We start from the raw sequence: 19,157 nt of genomic DNA, 5'->3' as shown, positions 1-19,157 counted from the left end.
ACTCAGTGAGGTGTCAGCCATACTCAGAGAGGTGTCAGCCATACTCAGAGAGGTGTCAGCCATTCTCAGAGAGGTGTCAGCCATACTCAGAGAGGTCACCATACTCAGTGAGGTGTCAGCCATACTTAGAGGTGTCAGTCATACTTAGAGGTGTCAGCCATTCTCAGAGAGGTGTCACCCATACTCAGAGAGGTGTCAGTCATACTCAGGGAGGTATCACCCATACTCACAGGTTTCAGTCATACTCAGAGAGGTGTCAGCCATGCACAGAGGTGTCAGCCATGCACAGAGGTGTCAGCCATACTCAGAGAGGTGTCAGCCATACTCAGAGAGGTGTCAGCCATACTCAGAGGTGTCAACCATACTCAGAGAGGTGTCAGCCATACTCAGAGAGGTCAGTCATACTCAGTGAGGTGTCAGCCATACTCAGAGAGGTGTCAGTCATACTCAGAGAGGTGTCAGCCATGCTCAGAGGTGTCAGTCATACTCAGAGAGGTGTCAGTCATACTCAGAGGTGTCAGTCATACTCAGAGAGGTGTCAGCCATGCTCAGAGGTGTCACCCATACTCAGTGAGGTGTCAGCCATACTCAGAGGTGTCAGTCATACTCAGAGGTGTCTCTCACACTCAGAGAGGTGTCACTCACACTCAGAGGTATCACCCATACGCAGAGAGGTGACACCCATACTCAGAGGCACCCATACGCAGAGAGGTGACACCCATACTCAGAGGTGTCAGCAATTCTCAGGTGTCAGTGATACTCAGAGAGGTGTCACTCATTCTCAGAGGTGTCAGCCATACTCAGAGAGGTGCCAGCCATACTCAGTGAGGTGCCAGCCATACTCAGAGGTGTCAGTCATACTCAGAGAGGCACCCATACGCAGAGAGGTGACACCCATACTCAGAGGTGTCAGCAATTCTTAGGTGTCAGTGATACTCAGAGAGGTGTCACTCATACTCAGAGGTGTCAGCCATACTCAGAGGTGTCAGCCATACTCAGAGAGGTCAGTCATACTCAGAGAGGTCAGTCATACTCAGAGGTGTCACCCATACTCAGTGAGGTGCCAGCCATACTCAGAGGTGTCAGCCATGCTCAGAGGTGTCACCCATACTCAGTGAGGTGTCAGCCATACTCAGAGGTGTCAGTCATACTCAGAGGTGTCTCTCACACTCAGAGAGGTGTCACTCACACTCAGAGGTATCACCCATACGCAAAGAGGTGACACCCATACTCAGAGGTGTCAGCAATTCTCAGGTGTGAGTCATACTCAGAGGTGTCACCCATACTCAGAGAGCTGTCAGCTATTCTCAGTGAGTTGTCACCCATACTCAGAGAACTGTCAGCCATCGTCAGAGGTGTCACCCATACTCAGAGAGCTGTCAGCCATACTCAAAGAGCCGTCAGCCATACTCAGAGAGCCGTCAGCTATACTCAAAGAGATGTCAGCCATACTCAGAGGTGTCACCCATACTCAGAGTTGTCAGCCATACTCAGAGGTGTCAGCCATACTCAGAGAGGTGTCAGCCATACTCAGAGGTGTCATTTATACTCCGAGGTGTCACCCATACGCAGAGAGGTGACACCCATACTCAGAGGTGTCAGCAATTCTCATGTGTCAGTGATACTCAGAGAGGTGTCACTCATTCTCAGAGGTGTCAGCCATACTCAGAGAGGTGCCAGACATACTCAGAGAGGTGCCAGACATACTCAGTGAGGTGCCAGCCATACTCAGAGGTGTCAGTCATACTCAGAGAGGCACCCATACGCAGAGAGGTGACACCCATACTCAGAGGTGTCAGCAATTCTTAGGTGTCAGTGATACTCAGAGAGGTGTCACTCATACTCAGAGGTGTCAGCCATACTCAGAGGTGTCAGCCATACTCAGAGAGGTCAGTCATACTCAGAGGTGTCACCCATACTCAGTGAGGTGCCAGCCATACTCAGAGGTGTCAGTCATACTCAGAGAGGCACCCATACGCAGAGAGGTGACACCCATACTCAGAGGTGTCAGCAATTCTCAGGTGTCAGTGATACTCAGAGAGGTGTCACTCATTCTCAGAGGTGTCAGCCATACTCAGAGAAGTGTCAGCCATACTCAGAGGAGACACTTGTGTATGGGGCGGGGTAGAGAGAAACGCCCCCCTCCTCTGATTGGCGGGGGCGTGTCCCCCGGCGGCTAGACACAGCGCATCACACATACAGTTGCTGTCAGTGTAGTACAGTATAATAGCAGAGCGTACAGGATGTTTTCCGGTATGAGGGTGACAGCTGCAGCCAGCAGGGTGCTGCACGGGACGCTGCGGGGCTACAGTAACATGGCGGCGGCCGGGAGAGGGCTCATCTTCAGGCAGGTGAGTGTCAATTGAGGGGCCATAGGAGCTCTATGCAGCCGTGCGGCTTAACCCCTGCACTGCCGGCTGGGTCTACCGGTATCAAGAGATGCGGTCAGCCATGTGGAACCTCAACTTCCAGCACGCCCAGCAATGGGTCCCATGGGGTGACTGTTGTGAGCCTGTGTAGCTGGCTGGGATGGGGTAGAGCTCCCGCTTCATGTTTCTAACGGGGTGATGGCTCACGCCTTCTAAAGAGGTGTTGCCCCTAGCGACCAGTCAAAATCTGTCATTTATTTGGACTGTACCAGATAAATGATAGCTAGAAGCTGATTAGTTGCTGTGGGCAAACTCTCCATCGTGTCCCCCCAAAATAACATTTCCTGCTAGATGTCTCAGCTTGTGGCAGATATTGCTGTAACCCCAGGAATAGAGATACTCCTGAATAAAGTCAGATAATCTATGCTGACCATATTATCCCTTTAACCTGGGACACTCATGAATTACACAGGTTCTGTGGCTGGCTGACTACAAGCCTGTGTTTCACCAGGTTTTAAGCCGCCACAGAACCTGTGTAATTCATGAGTGTTCCAGGTTAAAGGAATAATATGGGGCAGACCTGTACGGTCACTGTATTGTCCATGTACAGTCACTGTATTGTCGCTGTAGGTAACTGTATTGTAGTTGTACTGTCCCTGTATGGTCTCTGTACGCCTACGGTCACAGTACTGTAACTGTATGTCACTGTCCAGTCAGTGTATTGTCGCTGTGCAGTCATTGTATTGTCCATGTACAGTCACTGTATTGTCGCTATGCGGTCACTGTATTGTCGCTGTACGGTCACTGTATTGTAGTTGTACTGTCCCTGTATGGTCTTTGCAAAGTCACCGTACTGTAACTGTATGTAGCTGTACGGTCACTGTATTGTCGCTGTGTGTCACTGTATGGTCACAGCCAGTAGTGTATTGTTGTTAGAGCATGTTTACTTTGTATTTTACACCCCACACCTGAGCTGATATAATAAACAGGGCCTTATTCAGGTTCGACCGCTTTTGCGATCCAAGCCGCAGTTTCCCTACCATTGCAGAATGGGTCCTGCGATCGCATCTCAGAAATGTGATCACCTATGCCTGATTGACAGGCAGAGGCGTTCAGGTTGAGGAATGGGGTTGGGGGCAGCCGGCACATTTTCTCGGAGTGGTGAGGCCAAGGACTGTGTCATGAGAGGCAGTTTCTTTGGTCTCGCAAGCCGCCCTGCAACCGCAAGCATGAGTGAGCATGCCAACAATGGTTGCAATTTTTATCCCGGACTGCGATCGCATTGATCTTAGTATTGCTATCGCAAATTCGGGAAACCTCCTCCTGCATTTACATTGCTAAGGATTGTATTTGCCTAGCTTTCCAAATGCAATCCTTACTGAATTAGGCCCACAGTAAGAAGTGGCCAGGCTGCTGCCTGCACTGTGCTATAGGGCTGGGGAAGCTGTGACCAGGTTGTGTGTAGAAGGCGGATATGGGGTAATGATAATTGGGAGGAGGCTTAGTAATACAGTGTATAAGGAAGTCATGGGGCAGGCAGTATCTAGTACATTACATTCATCTCTTTACTGCAAATTACTATGATGTAATCAGCCTGTCAGCTGGGAGATGCTGGAGTGGATGTGACCTGATGATCATATACCAGTGGTTCTCAAACATTGTGCCGTGGCCCCTGGGGTGCCTTAGGGCACCTGCAGGGGTGCCTTAAGGGGGGTACTCACGGGAGAGATGTGTGCTGAGCGATCTTAACACAGACCGCTCAGCACACATCTCTCACCCCGCTCAGCACAGCGCGATGTGCTGAGCGAGGGGGAAAGCCGACGGGGGGCCGCTCACTTCACACAACGGTGAAGTGAGCGACCCGCTAGATTGAGCCTGCATGCAGGCTTAATCTAGCATCGGCGATAGCGATGTGCGGGGCCGCGCATCGCTATCGCTGGGGGGCATACACACGGCAGATCCGTGCTTAAAATCTAAGCAATCTAGCAAGATTGCTTAGATTTTAAGCACGGATCTCTCCGTGTGTACCCCACTTTAGATTGGTGGTCCAGGACCTACTTAAATCATTTATGGTCAGTGCAGGGCCGTAGCCAGAACTTTGTGGACCCCATAGCAACATTTTGAAGAGGCCCCCGTCCCAATGCTTCTAGAGCAGTGGTTCTCAAACTCGGTCCTCAGGACCCCACACAGTGCATGTTTTGCAGGTAACCCAGCAAGTGCACAGGTGTATTAATTACTCACTGACACATTTTAAAAGGTCCACAGGTGGAGCTAATTTTCTCTGACGTCCTAAGTGGATGCTGGGGACTCCGTCAGGACCATGGGGATTAGCGGCTCCGCAGGAGACAGGGCACAAAAATAAAAGCTTTAGGACTAGGTGGTGTGCACTGGCTCCTCCCCCTATGACCCTCCTCCAAGCCTCAGTTAGGTTTTTGTGCCCGGCCGAGAAGGGTGCAATCTAGGTAGCTCTCCTGAGCTGCTTAGAATAAAAGTATAGACTTAGGTTTTTTTATTTTCAGTGAGTCCTGCTGGCAACAGGCTCACTGCATCGAGGGACTAAGGGGAGAAGAAGCGAACTCACCTGCGTGCAGAGTGGATTGGGCTTCTTGGCTACTGGACATTAGCTCCAGAGGGACGATCACAGGCCCAGCCATGGATGGGTCCCGGAGCCGCGCTGCCGGCCCCCTTACAGAGCCAGAAGAGTGAAGAGGTCCAGAAATCGGCGGCAGAAGGCATCTTGTCTTCAAGAAAGGTAGCGCACAGCACTGCAGCTGTGCGCCATTGCTCTCAGCACACTTCACACTCCGGTCACTGAGGGTGCAGGGCGCTGGGGGGGGGCGCCCTGAGACGCAATGAAAACACTATTTATGGTAAAAAATACATCACATATAGCTCCTGGGCTATATGGATGTATTTAACCCCTGCCATTTTACCTCATAAAAAGCGGGAGAAAGGCCGCCGTGAAGGGGGCGGAGCCTATCTCCTCAGCACACAAGCGCCATTTTCCCTCACAGCTCCGCTGGAAGGACGTCTCCCTGACTCTCCCCTGCAGTCCTGCACTACAGAAACAGGGTAAAAAAGAGAGGGGGGGGGGCACTAATTTGGCATATAAAAACATATATAGCAGCTATAAGGGAGAAACACTTATTTATAAGGTTGTCCCTATACATATATAGCGCTCTGGTGTGTGCTGGCAAACTCTCCCTCTGTCTCCCCAAAGGGCTAGTGGGGTCCTGTCCTCTATCAGAGCATTCCCTGTGTGTGTGCTGTGTGTCGGTACGCGTGTGTCGACATGTATGAGGAGGAAAATGGTGTGGAGGCGGAGCAATTGCCTGTATTAGTGATGTCACCCCCTAGGGAGTCGACACCTGACTGGATGGTCTTATTTAAGGAATTTCGTGATAGTGTCAGCACTTTACAAAAAACTGTTGACGACATGAGACAGCCGGCAAGTCAGTTAGTGCCTGTCCAGGCGTCTCAAACACCGTCAGGGGCTCTAAAGCGCCCATTACCTCAGTCGGTCGACACAGACACGGACACTGACTCCAGTGTCGACGGTGAAGAAACAAACGTATTTTCCAGTAGGGCCACACGTTACATGATCACGGCAATGAAGGAGGCTTTGCATATTTCTGATACTACAAGTACCACAAAAAAGGGTATTATGTGGGGTGTGAAAAAACTACCCGTAGTTTTTCCTGAATCAGAAGAATTAAATGAAGTGTGTGATGATGCGTGGGTCTCCCCCGATAAAAAATTGCTGATATCTAAGAAATTATTGGCATTATACCCTTTCCCGCCAGAAGTTAGGGCGCGTTGGGAAACACCCCCTAGGGTGGATAAGGCACTCACACGCTTATCAAAACAAGTGGCGTTACCGTCTCCTGATACGGCCGCCCTCAAGGAGCCAGTTGATAGGAAGCTGGAAAATGTCCTAAAAAGTATATACACACATACTGGTGTTATACTGCGACCAGCGATTGCCTCAGCCTGGATGTGCAGCGCTGGGGTGGCGTGGTCGGAGTCCCTGACTGAAAATATTGATACCCTGGACAGGGACAGTATTTTATTGACTATAGAGCGTTTAAAAGATGCGTTTCTATATATGCGTGATGCACAGAGGGATATTTGCACCCTGGCATCAAGAGTAAGTGCGATGTCCATTTCTGCCAGAAGATGTTTATGGACACGACAGTGGTCAGGTGATGCGGATTCCAAACGGCATATGGAAGTATTGCCGTATAAAGGGGAGGAGTTATTTGGGGTCGGTCTTTCGGACCTGGTGGCCACGGCAACAGCTGGAAAATCCACCTTTTTACCCCAACTCACCTCTCAGCAGAAAAAGACACCGTCTTTTCAGCCTCAGTCCTTTCGTCCCCATAAGGGCAAGCGGGCAAAAGGCCAGTCATATCTGCCCCGGGGTAGAGGAAAGGGAAAAAGACTGCAGCAGACAGCCTCTTCCCAGGAACAGAAGCCCCCCAGGATGAGCCCACCTTCCTTGTGGAATGGGACTTGACAGATTTAGGCTGTGGCAGGCCTGCCACAGAATGTGCAAGTTGAATTGTGCTACAAATCCAACGAGCAATCGTCTGCTTAGAAGCAGGAGCACCCAGCTTGTTGGGTGCATACAGTATAAACAGCGAGTCAGATTTTCTGACTCCAGCCATCCTTGAAATATATATTTTCAATGCCCGGACAACGTCCAGCAACTTGGAATCCTCCAAATCGCTAGTAGCCGCAGGCACCACAATAGGCTGGTTCAGGTGAAACGCTGACACCACCTTAGGCAGAAACTGAGGACGCGTCCGCAGTTCTGCCCTGTCCGAATGGAAAATCAGATATGGGCTTTTATACGATAAAGCCGCCAATTCTGATACTCTCCTGGCTGAAGCCAGGGCCAGTAGCATGGTTACTTTCCACGTAAGATATTTCAATTCCACCGATTTGAGTGGCTCAAACCAATGGGATTTGAGAAAATCCAAAACTACATTAAGGTCCCACGGAGCCACTGGGGGCACAACCGGGGGCTGTATATGTAGTACTCCTTTTACAAAAGTCTGGACTTCAGGAACTGAAGCCAATTCTTTCTGGAAGAAAATCGACAGGGCCGAAATTTGAACCTTAATGGACCCCAATTTGAGGCCCATAGACAATCCTGTTTGCAGGAAATGTAGGAATCGACCCAGTTGAAATTCCTCCGTGGTGGCCTTCCTGGCCTCACACCACGCAACATATTTTCTCCAAATGCGGTGATAATGTTGTGCAGTCACCTCCTTCCTGGCTTTTACCAGTGTAGGAATGACCTCTTCCGGAATGCCTTTTTCCCTTAGAATTCGGCGTTCAACCGCCATGCCGTCAAACGCAGCCGCGGTAAGTCTTGGAATAGACACGGTCCCTGCTGAAGCAGGTCCCGTCTTAGAGGTAGAGGCCACGGATCTTCCGTGAGCATCTCCTGAAGTTCCGGGTACCAAGTTCTTCTTGGCCAATCCGGAGCCATGAGTATCGTTCTTACTCCCCTTTGCCGTATAATTCTCAGTACTTTTGGTATGAGAGGCAGAGGAGGAAACACATACACTGACTGGAACACCCACGGTGTTACCAGAGCGTCCACAGCTATTGCCTGAGGGTCTCTTGACCTGGCGCAATACCTGTCCAGTTTTTTGTTGAGGCGAGACGCCATCATATCCACCTTTGGTTTTTCCCAACGGTTCACAATCATGTGGAAGACTTCTGGATGAAGTCCCCACTCTCCCGGGTGTAGATCGTGTCTGCTGAGGAAGTCTGCTTCCCAGTTGTCCACTCCCGGAATGAACACTGCTGACAGTGCTATCACATGATCTTCCGCCCAGCGAAGAATCCTTGCAGCTTCTGCCATTGCTCTCCTGCTTCTTGTGCCGCCCTGTCTGTTTACGTGGGCGACTGCCGTGATGTTGTCCGACTGGATCAACACCGGCTGACCCTGAAGCAGGGGTTTTGCCAGGCTTAGAGCATTGTAAATCGCTCTTAGCTCCAGTATATTTATGTGAAGAGACATCTCCAGGCTTGACCATACTCCCTGGAAGTTTCTTCCCTGTGTAACCGCTCCCCAGCCTCTCAGACTGGCATCCGTGGTCACCAGGACCCAGTCCTGTATGCCGAATCTGCGGCCCTCTAACAGATGAGCACTCTGCAACCACCACAGAAGAGACACCCTTGTCCGTGGCGATAAGGTTATCCGCTGATGCATCTGCAGATGCGATCCGGACCATTTGTCCAGCAGATCCCACTGAAAAGTTCGTGCGTGGAATCTGCCGAATGGAATCGCTTCGTAAGAAGCCACCATCTTTCCCAGGACTCTTGTGCATTGATGCACAGACACTTTTCCTGGTTTTAGGAGGTTCCTGACAAGTTCGGATAACTCCCTGGCTTTCTCCTCCGGAAGAAACACCTTTTTCTGAACCGTGTCCAGAATCATTCCCAGGAACAGCAGACGTGTCGTCGGGTTCAATTGAGATTTTGGAAAATTCAGAATCCACCCGTGCTGTTGCAGCACTACTTGGGTTAGTGCTACTACGTCTTCCAGCTGTTCTCTGGACCTTGCCCTTATCAGGAGATCGTCCAAGTAAGGGATAATTAATACGCCTTTTCTTCGCAGAAGAAACATCATCTCGGCCATTACCTTGGTAAAGACCCGAGGTGCCGTGGACAATCCAAACGGCAGCGTCTGAAACTGATAATGACAGTTTTGCACCACGAACCTGAGGTACCCTTGGTGTGAAGGGCAAATTGGGACATGCAGGTAAGCATCCTTGATGTCCAGGGACACCATAAAGTCCCCTTCTTCCAGATTCGCTATCACTGCTCTGAGTGACTCCATCTTGAACTTGAATTTTTGTATGTACAGGTTCAAAGATTTCAGATTTAGAATAGGTCTTACCGAGCCGTCCGGCTTCGGTACCACAAATAGCGTGGAGTAATACCCCTTTCCCTGTTGTAGGAGGGGTACCTTGACTATCACCTGCTGAGAAAACAGCTTGTGAATGGCTTCCAATACCGTCGCCCTGTCTGAGGGAGACGTTGGCAAAGCAGACTTTAGGGACCGGCGATCAACTTCAACTTCGGCATCTGCAAGGGGGGTCGGCGGCACGGCTCCGGGACGAACCCCAGGGTGAGACCTGTGTTCCGACTCCCTCTGGAGCTAATGGTGTCCAGTAGCCTAAGAAGCAAATCCATCCTGCACGCAGGTGAGTTTACTTCTCTCCCCTAAGTCCCTCGTTTTAACCCTGTTTCTGTAGTGCAGTGCAGGGGAGAGCCTGGGAGCCTTCCTCACAGCAGAGCTGAGCAGGAAAATGGCGCCGTGTGCTGAGGAGAATAGGCCCCGCCCCCTAAAACGGCGGGCTCTTCTCCCGGAGTTTGTGAGATCTGGCAGGGGTTAAATACATCCATATAGCCTCAAGGGCTATATGTGATGTATTTTAGCCATAAAAAAGGTATAATACATTGCTGCCCAGGGCGCCCCCCCCAGCGCCCTGCACCCTCAGTGACCGCTGGTATGAAGTGTGCTGACAACAATGGCGCACAGCTGCAGTGCTGTGCGCTACCTTATGAAGACTGAAAGTCTTCTGCCGCCTGTTTCTGGACCTCTGGACCTTTTTTACTAGACCCCAAAACACATTATGCTGCACAGTACACCCAATTCACATTATTATATATAGTGCTCCCCGTTCATATTGTGCCTCATTACAGTGCCCCGGTTCATATTACATAACATTAAAATGCCCTCCAGTTCATTTTATACCACACTACAATGAGCAGGTCCAGGGGCATACCTACTGTAGATATATTGCAGGACCCAAGGAAAAAGTTTGAAAGGACCCCTATGTACCACCCAGTGGCGAAAAATATATATATATATAACACATGTAACTTTGACAGGGAAGGTGGCCCCTCTCAGCTCTGGGCCCCATAGCAGCTGCACTCCCTGCACCTATGGTAGCTACGCCCTTGGAAGGTGTGCCTCTCTCAGCTCTGGGCCCCATAGCAGCTGCACTGCCTGCACCTATGGTAGCTATGCCCTTGGGTCAATATAATAGGCAAAACCAGTGCTGGTGGCTGTCAGTCATAAAATATGTGGACAAACAGAAGCAAATCTTGTCTCTCACCACACAGTTGAACCTAAGGATTGCTTATAAACACAATTTACTTAATTTCATATTTTTGTAAATTTCTCAATAAGAAACTTTTGGCCCAGGGCGCCGTGATTCAAAAAAGTTTGGGAACCACTGTCCTATACTGTGCTGACACTTCCAGGTAGCCCAGTGCATCACTCTTTCTGTACACATTACAGCTTTCATGTTGCGCTAAGCCAATCTTGCTACAATATAAAATGTGTAACTATAATAAATATACAGGTTGAGTATCCCATATCCAAATATTCCGAAATACGGAATATTCCGAAATACGGACTTTTTTGAGTGAGAGTGAGATAGGGAAACCTTTGTTTTTTGATGGCTCAATGTACACAAACTTTGTTTAATACACAAAGTTATTAAAAATATTGTATTAAATGACCTTCAGGCTGTGTGTATAAGGTGTATATGAAACATAAATGAATTGTGTGAATGTACACACACTTTGTTTAATGCACAAAGTTATAAAAAATATTGGCTAAAATTACTTTCATGCTGTGTGTATAAGGTGTATATGATACATAAATACATTCTGTGCTTAGATTTAGGTCCCATCGCCATGATATCTCATTATGGTATGCAATTATTCCAAAATACGGAAAAATCCGATATCCAAAATACCTCTGGTCCCAAGCATTTTGGATAAGGGAGACTCAACCTGTATAACCTTTCTCTCTGTACATATGGGAAGCAGAAGGATTGACAAAATAAATATGCTACAGGGTGATTCTCCAGAAAGTAAAAAAAAGTCCCGTGCATCACACGCTTTTCATTTTAATTCCTTTTAAACTGGTTTGTAAAAAAAATTGTTCTTATACGAAAACTTAATTGCTTAGTAGCAATGCCTTACCCTATAACTTAGGACCCACTAAATCTTGGTATTTTGGAGAAGTATGTTGAATTTGTCTACTTGTCCCATGCATCACGGAGAATCGCCCTACAGTAGGTACATCATTGTGTGTCCTCTTAGCTGAGCGCTAGTTCCAAAAACAAGTGACCGCAAAATTTTGTAAATTAAAATCTAGCGTAGTTTCCTAAAGCATATTCAGCAGATAGTATGTCAGGCAGCGTCTGCGCTGTGCCTGGATTCTTATCCTTTTTAGTTATTTCCGACAATATTATCTTAAATGCCAGGTCATCCTAGTCATAAAAGTGGGGTGCAGGATGAATACTGTATATAGTCTGTTGGTTTTACCGGGATCGGGTCAGCATACCAGTGCTCGGGATGCCAGTAGTCTGAACACAAACGCTGGAATCCCGACACTGGTCAGAAGACTGGGATCCCAACATGGATCACAATGCCAGCGCCGCAATCCCGACTACCGGCTTTCCGATCGTAATCATGTGGGGGAGGGTTATGCATAGGTTACGTGTAGTGGTGAAGGTTAGGGTTTGGCTGTAGGTGGGGGAAGGTTAGGGTTTGGCTGTAGGTGGGGGAAGGTTAGGGTTAGGGTGGGGAAATTTATGGTTAGGCTGCAGGTGGGGGAAGGTTAGGGTTAGGCTGCAGGTGGGGGAAGGTTAGGGTTAGGCTACAGGTGGGGGAAGGTTAGGGTTAGGCTATAGGTGGGGGAAGGTAAGGGTTTGGCTGCAGGTGGGGGAAGGTTAGGGTTAGGCTGCAGGTGGGGGAAGGTTATGGTTAGGCTACAGGTGGGGGAAGGTTAGGGTTAGACTGCAGGTGGGGGAAGGTTAGGGTTAGACTGCAGGTGGGGGAAGGTTATGGTTAGGCTGCAGGTGGGGGAAGGTTAGGCTACAGGTGGGGGAAGGTTAGGGCTAGGCTACAGGTGGGGGAAGGTTAGGGTTAGGCTGCAGGTGGGGGAAGGTTAGGGTTAGGCTGCAGGTTGGGGAAGGTTAGGGTTAGGCTGCAGGTTGGGGAAGGTTAGAGTTAGGCTACAGGTGGGGGAAGGTTAGGCTACAGGTGGGGAAATTTATGGTTAGGCTGCAGGTGGGGGAAGGTTAGGGTTAGGCTACAGGTGGGGAAATTTATGGTTAGGCTACAGGTGGGGGAAGGTTAGGGTTAGGCTACAGGTGGGGGAAGGTTAGGGTTAGGCTGCAGGTGAGGGAAGGTTAGGATTAGGCTGCAGGTGAGGAAAGGTTAGGGTTAGACACTAAGAAGGGGGTTAGGGTTAGGCTTTATACGGGGATGGTTAGGGTTAGGGGGGTTGATGGGTAGAGTTACACTACTTACCTACCAGGTATCTGGATTATGTGCTTCGTGATGTTGCTATCAGTATTCTGACCGCCGACATCCCAAATGCCGGGATCTCGATACCATTCCGTTGTTACCGTGTCCCAGGAGTTGCTTAATAATTTAAGTCTAGTATATCCTTAAGTTGTTTTTAATGCAAACTTTTTGTATTTCCCTCCCGCAGCTGTTTGAGCCTGTCAGTTGTACATACACCTATCTTCTTGCTGATGAGGCCACCAAGGAGGCTGTTCTCATCGACCCTGTCCTGGAGACTGCAAATCGAGATGCAAAACTCATCCAGGATCTTGGCCTGAAAATGGTCTACGCAGGTACGGCTCGCACTGGGATGTAGCCAGTATTAGTAATAATAATATACTTTCTCTAACGTCCTAGTGGATACTGGGATGACATTAGCACCATGGGGTATAGATCGGGTCCATTGGAGCCTGGCACTTTAAGAAATCATTAGTGTGTGCTGGCTCCTCCCGTCTATGCCCCTCCACCAGACTCAGTTTAGAAAAATTGCCCAAGGAGTCGAGTGCAGTCTCTGGAGCTCCAGAGAGTTTTCTTCAGAATTTGTTAGTTTATTATTTTCAGGCAGCTCTGGTTGGCAACCAGTCTGCCTGCATCGGGGGACTTGGGGGGAAGGGGGGGACGGGACCGAATCAACTTCCTATAGAGTTAATGGTTCGTATCCCCGCTGACAGGACATTAAGCTCCTGAGGCGCTGTTTCACATACCCCCAGGGTGTGCGCACACGCCGGCAGCATGCCGCCACCTTTAACAGATGCAGAAGATGCGTTACGGTGAGTTACTACACCGGGGTCCCGGTTAGCAGGTCACCGATGACAAGTGGCAGCATTAGGGCGCAGCGGTCACCGGGCTGCAAGCTGCGGTGCCCGTTGGGGACCCCAGACTGGCGCTAAGACAAAGGGGGTTATTAAACAGAATTTTATATTACAGCCAGTATAATATGTGAGGGACTGCGCGCCATTGAGAGGGCGGGGCTTCCTGGAGAGCGGGACCAGAGGCTGAAAGGCGCCATTTCCTGCTGCTGCTGACTGCCAGGCTGCATGCTGGAGCTGCCCCTTCTCTGAACCCACTGAATCACCAAATGTACTGGTACCAGGGGGTCTTATGGAGAGGGGGGAGCATATAAGTGGCGGTGATACTGCTGCTGTGTTATAAATATATATAAGTATACCCAGCAGAGCACTGTTCTGACTGAGGTATTGTGTGCTGGTCCCAATTCTCTGTGTCAGTCCATTCAGGCTGTCTGGGGCTGTTGTGCTGTCTCACTATCTGTGTTGTCACTGCACTGTGTTTATTCCCCTAACTCTGTGTCTTTTCTGCAATAAGACTGTCTGGGAAAAAGACTGTGTGTCAAAACCATGATTACAAATATTAATACAGAGTTAGCTACCGCCACACAGGAAAGGCAGACTCTTAACCAATCTGTAGATGATTTTTTGGTTAAGGCTGCTGACCACAGACAGGCTCCTCAGCATCCTCTGGTGGTCTTTCATAAACGCACGCTCCCACAGTTGCTCCAGTCTGACTCTGATACTGACATGCCAGAGCTGGGTGAGGGAGAACTGGAGGAGGAAGATGACAATGCACTGTCCCCGGGGGGGTTGAGGCCCTGATTAATGCTATTAGAGAAGTCCTCAACATACCGGATAAAGAGACAGAACCAGAAGAGGAATTGTTTTTTAATGTGAAACCAAAATCCTCTGCCGCCTTCCCTATAGCAAAGGAATTAAACTCCCTTTCTAAAGAGGCATGGGTCAATCCTGACAAAAAAAATCCTATCTCCTAAACAGTTACTAAATTTTTTTCCTTTTCCGTCTGAGGATAGGAAAGTATGGGAAAATCCACCGTCCAAGAATACTTCAGTGTACAGGCCAGTGGCAAACGCAGGATTTCTAGAGGGGGGTTTCCAAATGCATTCCACAATCTCCCGCTCTGCAGAACATTGGAGCAAGTGCAGGAGTCTGAGGGAGCGGTAGAAGAACCTAGTAACGACTTTGAACATTGGTCTTTTTACACACTGTATACTGTATGGAATACAGTATTTATATTTAACACTATAGATGGTCTATAGTATAGGCTGTATAAAACATACTTAAATAATATAAAAAAGATAAGTGGTCAGGAAAAGGTTAAGCATACTATAATAAATAAGTAAATAAATACACAAACATAATAGAATCAGTACTGCACTTTCTAAGCACACATTCTCCCACCTCATGGTAAGGCTCCTATCTCTTCTTCCTAGTAGCTGCTTTCTGGTCCAGTGCACTGATTGAGGACTCAGATCCACAGACACAGCAAACTTGGTAGAAAAAGCTGCTACCACTGGGCATGTGCAGCAGCTCCACTCTGTCCCAAAAACTGCATGATGTGGTGGCAGTTCTAGTAATTGTTTATACCATTACTATTGTTGTCATAATTTGAGCAACTTGGCAAGAGGAGGGGGGTTTCCGTGCAACCGGAACCCCCCCCCCTGCATTTGCCTATGTAGGCTGTCACGCAAAATAGTACTGCCTGTACCTGGGGATATCTTTCTAAAAGACCCAGCTGACCGCAAATTTGAGACTACTCTCATCTATTTATACTGCGGTGGGCATAGCTCAAATGCTCTCTATAGCTTGTGGCTGGATTTCAAGGGCATTGGTAAATTGGTCTGATAATATAATAAGGGGGTTTGACTCCCTGCCTAACAGGATGCTGCAAATTTTATGAGTGAGGCCATTAAAGAATGATGTCTCATCAATGGCTGTACCTCGGCTTGCAGGGCTCAGTGGCTGAGACAATGGTCAGCGGATGCTGATTCCAAGAAAGGTGTGGAGAATCTTCCTTTTCAGGGGATGCCTTGTTTGGGGAAGAACTGAACAAGTGGATCTCTCAGGCGATGGTGGGTAAGTCTACATATCTGCCATCTGCTGCGCCTCCTGCTAGACGTCCCTACCCTTGGACCTCTCTGCAGTCCTTTCGTGTGGCCAGATTCAGAGGCAGAGCCAGAGGTGCCTCAAATGCTGCTAGAGGAACTCGCGGTAACTCATGCAAACCAGCGACTGCTGGATCTCTGGACCAGGCCTCCGGATCCTCATCCACTAAGCCCTCCGCGTGGCAGTTGGCCCCAACAGCAGGGCGACTTTCAGGTAGGTGCTCGACTTCAACACTTCGCCCATGTGTGGGCACAGTTCTGCCGGGATCCTTGGGTAAGGGACCTCATATGCCAAGGGTATAGATTGGAATTTCAAGCACTACCTCCTCTCAGATTTTTCAAGTCAAGCTTACCAGCTTCACCCACAGCAAGGGTGACCTTGCAAGACGCCATTCAAAAACTACTACATACGGAGGTTGTTGTCCCAGTACCTCCTCCTTAGCAAAGCAGGGTTTTTTACTCCAGTCTTTTTGTTGTACCGAAACCGTTCGGTTTGGTAAGACCCATCTTGAACCTAAAATCTCTGAACCCGTATCTACGCGTGTTCAAATTCAAGATGGAGTTCCTGAGGCCGGTGGTCTCAGGCCTGGAGGAGGGGGAGTTCCTAGTATCCCTGGATGTATCCCCATATGGCCTCCTCATCAGGCTTACCTTCGGTTCGCTATACTGGACCACCACTTCCAGTTTCAGGCCTTACCCTTTGGTCTCTCCACAGCTCCAAGGGTATTCCCAAAAGTCATGGCGGAGATGATGCTGCAATTGCGCAGGATGGGAGTCAACATAGTCCCCTACTTGGACGATCACCTGATAAAGGTGGTGTCCAGGGTAACAAATATCTTTGCTATTGTATGAATTACATTTTATAATATTAATACGCATGCTATTTTATGGTGTATTCAACTTTTAATCTGAAGTAAATATATTACTATCACTAATTTTTTTATAATAAATTGTGAATTATATTATCAGATACATTGTTACGATTGTTGTTATACTTATCCATTCTAGCGCAGCCTCACCCTTTTTTGTCTGTACTGTGGGATTGACTTCCCTTTTTTAGAGGCTGCTGCTTGGCGGGGCATCCCATACCTAAAGCGCCCGAGCACCCTTGGGTAATCCGTTTGTTTGCACTGTGTCCAGGGACTGTCTGTTACACAGCATCGACTTAACCACCTGTCTGCTTAAGGTGGAACCTAAATTTCCAGAAGACTCACCTGGAACCGTCACAAAGAATTCAGTTCCTGGGAATGATACTGGACACGGTGTCTAAGAAGGTATTCCTTCCAATGGACAAGGCCTTGACTATCCAGGCTATGGTTCGCTTGGTGCTCAAACCCCGCAAGATCTCAATTCATCTATGCATTCGCTTACTGGGCAAGATGGTAATCCAGTACGGCAGATTTCATGCCCGTCCGTTCCAGCTGGATCTGCTGGACAAATGGTCAGGGTCTCACCTGCACATGCACCAGAATATAGCTCTGTCGCCAAAAGGATGGATCTCCCTGTTATGGTGGCTACTAGTCTCACCTTGTGGAGGGTCGGAGTTTCAGTACCCAATCTTGGACTCTACTGACAACGGATTCCAGCCTCTGAGGTTGGGGTGCTGTGACTCAGGGGACCAGTTCCAGGGTAAGTGGTCGAGTCAGGAATCTGCACTCCTGATAAATGTTCTGGAACTCCGGGCAATTTTACAGTGCTCTTCTGCAGGTCTCCTATCTTCTCCGGAATCAGACCATCCAGGTGCAGTCGGACAAAACCACGGCAGTGGCGTGGCGTACATAAACCGACAGGGAGGAACAAGAAGCAGGACAGCAATGCGAGAGGTGTCAAGGATACTCCTCTGGGCGGAGGCTAACGCAAGGGCCATCTCAGCCATGTTCATTCCAGGTGTGGACAATTGGGAAGCGGACTTCCTCAGCAGGCATGACCTCCATCCGGGGGAATGGGCCTTTACCCTCAAGTGTTTCAACAACTGGTTCACCGGTGGGGCTGTCCTCAGATAGATCTGATGGCTACTCATCTCAATAAGAAGCTTCTGCGTTACTGGTCCAGAACGAGGGATCCGCAGGCTGCAGCAGTGGACGCTCTGACAGTGCCATGGACTTACCAGTTTGTATACCTGTTTCCTACAATCCCTCTCATTCCCAAAATTCTTAAAAGACTCAAAAGGGAAAGCGTTCGGGCAATTCTCATTGCCCCGGATTGGGCTCGACGGGCCTGGTATGCAGACCTGACCATGTCTCTGGAGGAACCCTGGACTCTGCCGCTTCTCAAGGACCTTCTTCAACAAGGACCATTCATCTATCCAGAGGCGGAACTACCGCCAGTGCAACCAGTGCGTTGCACTGGGGCCCGCCTCTGTCCAGGGGCCCAAAGCATGTAATGAGTCAAACTGACTCATTACATGCCGCTGTGCGCTGCGGGCAACCGCTGCCCGCAGCGCACAGCCGCCCGGAGAGAGGAGAGGAGCAGCGGTACGGGGGAGAAGGAGGAGGAGGGAGCCGAAGAAGGGAGCCGCAGCAGCGCTTTACTACTGGTGGAGGCGCTGCTGCTGCTGCCCCTCTGCTTCACTATAGGCTGTCTTCCGAGAACAGCCTATAGTGAAGCAGAGGGGCAGCAACAGCAGCGCCTCCACCAATGACACAGCGCTGCTGCGGCTCCCTCCTCCACCTCCCTCCTCCTCCTTTTCTCCAGCCCGGGAATCGTCTGACGCTGCACCGAGGAGCCTGAGCCAGCGGAGACGCCGGAGAGGGTAAGTATAATTATTTCTGTCTTTCTTTCTGTCTCTTTCTTTCTTTGTTGGGACTGCCTGCCGCAATGTGTAAAAACGGGGGACTGCCTGCCGCAATGTGTAAAAAGGGGGAATCTGCCTGCCGCAATGTGTAAAAAGGGGGAATCTGCCTGCCGCAATGTGTAAAAAGGGGGAATCTGCCTGCTGCAATGTGTAAAAAGGGGGAATCTGCCTGCCGCAATGTGTAAAAAGGGGGAATCTGCCTGCCGCAATGTGTAAAAGGGGAATCTGCCTGCCGTAATGTGTAAAAAGGGGGACGCTGTCTGCCGTAATGTGTAACAAGGGCACGCTGTCTGCCGTAATGTGTAAAAAGGGGGACGCTGTCTGCCGTTATGTGTAAAAAGTGTACGCTGTCTGCCGCTATGTTTAACAAGGGCACGCTGTCTGCCGTTATGTGTAAAAAGTGTACGCTGTCTGCCGTTATGTGTAACAAGGGCACGCTGTCTGCCGTTATGTGTAAAAAGTGCACGCTGTCTGCCGTAATGTGTAAAAAGGGGGACGCTGTCTGCCGTAATGTATAAAAAGGGGACGCTGTCTGCCGTAATGTGTAAAAAGAGGAATCTGTCCGCTGTAAGGTGTAAAAGGGTCTCTACCTGGTGTAGTGGTGCTACTGTGCGGCGTAATTTGAAGAATGGAGACTACTGTGCACCGTTTTATGAATTGGTATTATTTTGTGGCCACACCCCTTCCCCAC

General features: G+C 49.4%; 1 protein-coding gene across 3 annotated transcripts in view; it reads left to right on the top strand.

The window, feature by feature from the left end:
• The first annotated feature begins 2,141 nt into the window (after nucleotides 1–2,141).
• The window catches only part of ETHE1 (ETHE1 persulfide dioxygenase), a 142,185-nt gene continuing 125,169 nt past the window's right edge, over nucleotides 2,142–19,157 (top strand). For 2 of the 3 annotated variants that reach the window (XM_063942476.1, XM_063942478.1), the window contains exons 1-2: nucleotides 2,382–2,497; nucleotides 12,907–13,051. In XM_063942476.1, coding sequence (XP_063798546.1) covers nucleotides 2,384–2,497; nucleotides 12,907–13,051 — 259 coding nt within the window. In that variant the 5' untranslated portion in view covers nucleotides 2,382–2,383. Of the gene's footprint in view, nucleotides 2,352–2,381; nucleotides 2,498–12,906; nucleotides 13,052–19,157 lie in introns of those variants that run through there. The other variant, XM_063942477.1, reaches the window with a different exon arrangement.

Source organism: Pseudophryne corroboree, chromosome 10, assembly GCF_028390025.1.
Source record: "Pseudophryne corroboree isolate aPseCor3 chromosome 10, aPseCor3.hap2, whole genome shotgun sequence".
Taxonomy (NCBI): domain Eukaryota; kingdom Metazoa; phylum Chordata; class Amphibia; order Anura; family Myobatrachidae; genus Pseudophryne; species Pseudophryne corroboree.
Note: the sequence above shows the minus strand (reverse complement) of the source record. Positions and strands in the feature narration are given on the sequence as shown.